Genomic DNA, 6,960 nt, shown 5'->3' with positions numbered 1-6,960 from the left:
GACATTTTTGCAAGCACAAGAGAAATTTGAGAATGGACCTTATTTAGAAGTTTTTTGGCAGGTGTAACAATGTTGTGTTATGTTGTCTTTTCCTTTAAAAAAATGTCTATCAGATAAAAACTGAAGTTTTTAAGTGAAATGTTTTGTGTGGTGCATGCTATTCCAGCTTAAAAAAACTGTGGGTCAGAGAGATACTACAGGAGGTGGTGAGGCTTGCATGCCACTGACCCTGGTTTGAATTCCCAGCACCACATTTGGTCCCCAAGCACTGCCAGGAGTGACCCCTGAATACAGAGTCAGGAGTACCCTCTGAACACTGCTGTGTTTGTCCAAAACCCCAACCCCCCCCCAAACTTATGTGTTTATGTACATGCTGTGGTTATATAAAGATAATTATGCAATAGATGTATTTATAATACTGCTGTTGTACTATGTAGAACGCAAAATAATGGAATTTCATGTTTCATGAGTGGCACCTGGTGTAATGTACTACTCAGATTCTTAAAAAGATATTTAGTCTATGCATTATTAATCTCATCTTCGACCTCTGAGTGAATTTTGTATTGAAATATGAGAGGGGTATAAGGAATGTACTGGTATCATAAGATCTGAAACTCAAAGAAAAAAACAAAGGCAATAGCCCTGAGATACCTTTTTCTATTGGAGTTATATATTAAGAGGCCAGGGATGTGGCTCAATAGTAAAATGCATGCCTTTCTTGCATGCATAAAACTGGGTTCAATCCCCGCACTCAGGAAAAAAAAAAAAACACAAGAAATTATGCAATTATGCTTTATGAACACCACAGTCTCATTCTTCCTGTAGAACAGCACCTGGCCAGAAATTTGATAGAATTGAAATCTTGAATTTTTAAAGCACTCATATCCAATTCAGTAGTACTAATCTATAAAAATTCATTATGCTAAATGTATTTTATGCATCCAAGAATAAGACTTTTTCATGTAGAATTGAAACAGGAGTACAAGTAAATTCAACCAGATAAAAATGCAACCAGAACTGCATTAACTGCTTTGATGAACATTTATATATATAGATATATATTATTTTGTGTGATCGTCCACATAAAAACGGCATTCTATTTCTTTATTTTTTTTTATTTGACAAGCAGCAATATCATGTTTGTCATTTTAATGTAGATACAATTATTAGGTTATCTGTCATATTACAATATTTAAGATTTTTATGTCCTTTAAGATACATTTAAAAAAAAAAAACACATCAACTGCAAACGTGAAGGGGAGAAAAAGCATGGTACCCAACCAAATTTCCACATTTCAGCAATACTTCACTCATTCTTTTAATAAAGTTTTGAGAAATGTCATAATGACATGAGCTTGAAATATCTCTAGGCATTTTCTCTGACGCTCATGACGTGGCACTGGTGATGTTGTAAACAGCAGAAAAACAGGGGCTGCCAAATGACCAAATTATGGAGGCACAGGCCTGCTTTTTCCCACAGGAACACACCAAATGGTGATGGCAATGATCTTCTCATACCCATACTGGAGGAGAGCAACATCACGCTACGTAACTGTATTCATCTGCTGATGCTTGGCTGCGTTCAATGTACTGTTTGTCTATCAGAACTTCAATACACTTCTTAATCATGCTGATACTAGGGTTAAACCGAGCTCGGGACTGGCTGATCACCTGTGAATGAGACACGAATATCAGACCACGGCAAATCGGCCAGCCACGGTACTTCCCTTCAACTGTGAGCACCACAAAGAGTCTCACTTATTGCAGTTTCATAAACTACATTCACATAGGAAATGAACTTGAACTGAATTAAATCATAGATAGGGAGACAAATATATCAAGGTATTGCCATAAAGAATATGAATTTTTTTTAACTCAAGGGACTGTGTACAAGAAGAGAGGGAACAACTGCATCAACTGGCAAGATCAACAATAATTAACTTCTATGCAAAATAAATAAAAAGCCTATTATTTTCATTGTAATTGATTAACATGAAGGACCTGGGCACGTTAAAAGTCAACATTCACCAATAACTAAAGACTACCAACAAATTAATCCATATAAATTCTCATAAACATCCCCAAGTTTCCATTTAATCCTCACTCAACTTTGAGTTCATATTATCTGAGGTAATACTTTGAGAAATCTTTCCCTAACATGTCTAAGGTCAAGTCTTTCATACCACTCTCACAGTTTCACATTCTCTTTTTCAATGCATGTAATACAATCTAACATTCACCTGCACAGTGTTTCAATCAAGGACTTCTTCCCAGTTAGTCTGTGAAATCCTCGAGGGCAGGAAGCACACCTGGTGCTTCTCTGTCTAACATCTCCAAAAATCGGCACAGACTCACCAGATGGGGCACACTTGGATTCAGGGAATGAATATTCTTGCTGCTATTTGAGAATTCATTATTTTTGTGCTATCTTTTACAATGAACCACACCCTAATAATGTCTGCTACCCAAGAAATTTTGAGGCTACTTCCCCTGCTTTACCTCTTGAATAAGGGCATTATGCCGAAGTACTTTCCGTGCTTTCATGATACGAACTATAGCAGCTTGAAGATACATTTTCCGGTCCTCATCTACAGCACTTCGAGTTTGTTCCATTTCCTGTTTTACCAGGGGTCAGGTAGAAATAGAACAAAAGTAACATGAAACCATTGCACTTAATCTGAATTCATTTATTAGTAGGTAATAATTTCCAATCAACGATGAACATCAAACTATATAGTTACTATGTAGGTACAATTAAATGCTGCCAGATGTCAGAAATTCAGTAAAAACACATGAAATGCAAATGAAGCTAAAAATAATAAACTATAATATTAATTTTAACATACAGTGATTTTACATTATCTCAATACTATCAACTGCAAAGTCTAACACTTAAATATTTCCCAAAGAAATGCCATTGAAAAGCACATACTGGGCTGCGGTGATGGTATCGCAGATAGGGCGCTTGCCACACGGGGCAATATGGGTTTGTTCTTAGAGTGATCCCTCACCAGAGAGCCAGGAGTTAAGCCTTGAGCATCGCTGAGTGTAGCCCCAAACCAAAAGATTAAAACTGTCACTGTCACTGTCCTCCGTGTTGTTCATCGATTTTTTCTGGAGCAGGCCCAGTAACATTGTGACACTTGTTGTTACTATGTTTGGCATATTGAATACATCATGGGTAGCTTGCCAGGCTTTGTGGTGCGGGCGAGATACTCTCGGTAGCTTGCGAGGCTCTCTGAGAGGGCAGAGATATCGAACTCTGGTCAACCAGGTCAGCTTCATGCAAGGCAAACACCCTACCCACTGTGCTACTGCTCAGCACAGCAGGTAGGACGTTTACCTTGCACCCGGCCAAACGGAGTTCGGTTCCTCTGCCCCTCTCAGAGAGCCCGGCAAGCTACCAAGAGTATCTCGCCCGCACTGCAAAGCCTGGCAAGCTACCTATGACATATTCGACATGCCAAATACAGTAACAACAAATCTCACAATGGAGACATTACTGGGCCTGCTCAAGCAAAAAAAGATTAAAAATAAGTAAATCTTGAAAAACAAAAAGCATTCACTGGGTCTGGAGCTAGCTGGCAGAAGGCCTGCCTGGCAGGCACAAGGCTGCAAGTTCAGTCCTCGATACCACAACAAAGGGCGTCTTTCCAGCCAAGAGAGAGGCGCCCTGGCCATCCCCAGAACAAAGAGAACAAAGAAAGAAAGAAAAAGCACTTACCTGTGGTGTATCTTTCTGCATTGATGTGGTAATTTTGAATTTTGTTCTTTTACTGCTGAAGTTCATATTTAATGAAAATGAAGATTCTCCATCGATGTCTTCCTATGAGAAAATAATTCATTTGCATTCAGAAGAAATAAATCATTAAATAAATCTGCAATAAACTAAATTAGCAAGCACATGATTAGGATTCTTGCAATCTTTAGACTGTAAGAAGTATTTAACTTAAGGGGGGAAAAAACGTGCCTTCTGGTAAAGAGGCAAAAAAACCCAACAGTTTCCTAGTTTTACTTTTGATAGAATTTCAGCAAATATTCCTGTAGAATTATTTTAAAAACATCAACTTTGTATCCACCTTTAAAATTATTATATATGTATATATTTTTGCCCAACTCTTGCATAAAACAAAGGAGTCAGGCTTATTGGCTTCAAAAAAATTCTACATGCTAATCTTGGTGGAAAAAAAAAACAAAGTTCACAGTTTTTCAATACCGTATTTTGAAAATGTCAACTCCAAATTGTTCTGCATAATACTGCAATGACAAAACAGCAGTAAGAAATAGGTAGGGTCCAGAGAGATAGTACGGCTAGCAGGGCACCTGCCTGAATGTGGCTAACCGAGGTTCAACCCCAGGTACCCCAGATGGTGACAGGAACCTCCAAGCCTGCCAGGAGTGACCCCTGACTCAGAATCAGGAATAAGTGCTAAGCTCTGCGGGTGTGGCCCAAAAACAAGGAGAGGAGGGGAGGGGAGGGAAGACAGCCTAATAAGCAAGAAGTTGCTTCCAATGGCACCAAGTGTCACTGCTCCTTGAAGCTGGGGTGATTCTGACAGCTCGCTTCTGAATTCATGCTTTATTCACTGCCAGAAACAAGCGATTTACACTTGCCAGAAACAAGCTTTATTCACTGCCAGAAATAAGCCATTTTTTAGATTAATGGTTTTTCTATCAGGTTAATCATATAATGAAATTTCTACAACAGCAGGATTAAAACACGTATGTCATGAGGGTTCCCTCTTAATAATAACCTAAGAAATCTATTTTCAAATTCATGAATAAACTCAAACATGCAAACAGTTTATTTCTAATACTTACGGACAATAAAAATAAAACATTTTATAAATATAACTTTCAAAGCACTTGGCTAAGCTTAAAAACAAACTTAAGATTAACTATTATTTAAAATGTAATACTTCTTACAATCCAGAAGTCCCCAAAACTAGTAATTTCTCTTTTCTTAAAACTGAAAAAAGTCTGATTTCAGCATAAAAATGCCAGTTATGCTGTTCAATAATAGATAATGAAATGCAAATTTAGAGATGCCAAAATTAAATGGTGAGAAAAATAAGTTTCGGACATTTAATCAAAATAAAAACAAAGCCCTATTAATCATTAGTTTTACTTACAAACATAATAATTTCCAACAGATTTGCCCACATTTGATATTTTCTAATATAGAATATACAACAACAAAGTTACAATGACTAAGAGGAATATACACTTGGCTTGCAATTCTCATTACAGACAAGTATACACAGCATTCTCAGACTCAAGCTCATAGATATTCTCAGTGTGTAGTAATGTAATTTATTCTAGAGCTTTACCAAATACAAAGGGCATGAACAATCACAGCCTTTTAAAAGTGCAAATATTCTGTGAAAAAGTCTTGATTTTTTGGGGGGGATGGGCTATGCCACTCATATGCAAGTGCCCTACCACTGAGCTAAATATTCCTGATCCAAAGGTTTAACTTTTATGCTTAAATTTCTTGAAAAAACGTTACCTTTTCTGAATCATGGTTAATCATTTTCACATCAAGTAATGATTTGATCGTTTTTGTCAGCTCCTTTTCATTCATCTGAGTGCTGTCTTGAAGCTCTTTATAACTGACAGTTTCACTGTTGTTAAAGGCAAGGAGAACTGCCATTTGGTACGTTGTAACCATGGCTACATATGGTTTGCCCAAATAATTCATTTTAACTTCACCTGCAATAAAAACAAAATTGTAACTTCGAATTCATCAGTTAAAGAAACATCAAATCAAATTCTTGAGGAATAATTATTTCAGGTATTATTTTTTTCTCCTGAAAGAGTAAACCAAGTAAGTAATAATTGTAGCAAGTGAAGCCTTGCTACATTCTTGTTACAAATGTTATCATTTTGTTAGGAGCCAGGGAGAAAATTTTCAGTTGAGCATATAACATAAAATCACAGTTAAGCAACTCTATCTTGACAAGCAGGTTTAAACAATATCTCTAAATATCCATATGAAGGCTAAAATTTAAGCAGAGGAAAGTAAAACATAAAGGCAAAGGGAGCATCAGGAGGACCAAAGCACCAGAAGAATGTGGCTAGCTATAGTGCAACTGGATCTACGGGGATCTGGTCTGTCCTATGAGAGTTTGAGCACAACGAGCATCTCTAAGTACACAGAAAATACTTCTCCGTGGCTTCACTGTAGTCTCTGCCAAAACTGAACAGTATGTGAACAATACCTCAGCCCACTAATCTTCACAAACAAATGGATCAAAAAAGAGACACTCCCATTTTTTAAAAATAGCTGATAGAAAAAAGAAAAATGTTCAAGACATCATCAGAGCTATTATGGTACAGCCCATGTCCGCATACTACAGTGCTGAAACATCCCTGGGAGAGAGTCCAGAGAGAAACGTGTAGCACAAGTATAATCAGGCTTGCCCCCTCAAGTCCCTGCTCTCTCCAACACAGCACCGCCCTTGCGTGTCTCGACGTCTCTGCTTGCTCTTCGAGCTCGTGATCTCTCAAACAAGTATTCCTTTTCGCCCCTCTCACATCTTTCTAAGGAAGTTTCTGTTCAATAAAACCGATCTTGCTTCACTTAAAAAAAAAAAAAAGGCCAATCGTTTGCATTAACAAACCCTCAAAAAGTTAGTGCAAGTCACCAAAACTTGTAAAGCATTCGAGTTTAGTGTTATTTTCTTTCTCTTCCTTCCCACTATGCCCTCCCCAAACCAAAACCACAGGTAGCTGCAGCATAAAAGCAACCTGTAGACCAATTTAAAGAAATGTAAACATACACAGCATACTGAAGAGTTAATGGATCATAAACTAAGTCACCATGAGATTTGCTTTTAAGCTTTATTATTTTTACTTAAGAAAGCTGTATTTCCCAGAGGCTGCATTCCTGTAACTTGTTGCTTGCAATAAATACACTTTAATATACAGCAGGGTAACAATTTCCCGGTTCTGTACTTA

The 6,960-nt window shown here is 37.4% G+C and overlaps 1 protein-coding gene across 4 annotated transcripts in view; it reads right to left on the bottom strand.

Annotated features, from left to right (window-relative positions):
* Positions 1–1,087: 1,087 nt before the first annotated feature.
* Positions 1,088–6,960, bottom strand: part of CUL2 (cullin 2) — a 99,088-nt gene continuing 93,215 nt past the window's right edge. For all 4 annotated transcript variants that reach the window (XM_056134735.1, XM_056134732.1, XM_056134742.1 and 1 more), the window contains 4 exons: positions 5,510–5,712; positions 3,725–3,826; positions 2,500–2,616; positions 1,088–1,671 (listed from right to left, as the gene is read on the bottom strand). In XM_056134735.1, coding sequence (XP_055990710.1) covers positions 1,540–1,671; positions 2,500–2,616; positions 3,725–3,826; positions 5,510–5,712 — 554 coding nt within the window. In that variant the 3' untranslated portion in view covers positions 1,088–1,539. The remainder of the gene's footprint in view (positions 1,672–2,499; positions 2,617–3,724; positions 3,827–5,509; positions 5,713–6,960) is intronic.

Source organism: Sorex fumeus, unplaced genomic scaffold (genome assembly GCF_029834395.1).
Source record: "Sorex fumeus unplaced genomic scaffold, SorFum_2.1 ptg000007l, whole genome shotgun sequence".
NCBI classification, from domain to species: domain Eukaryota; kingdom Metazoa; phylum Chordata; class Mammalia; order Eulipotyphla; family Soricidae; genus Sorex; species Sorex fumeus.
This window is presented reverse-complemented; position numbering and strand designations above follow the sequence as displayed.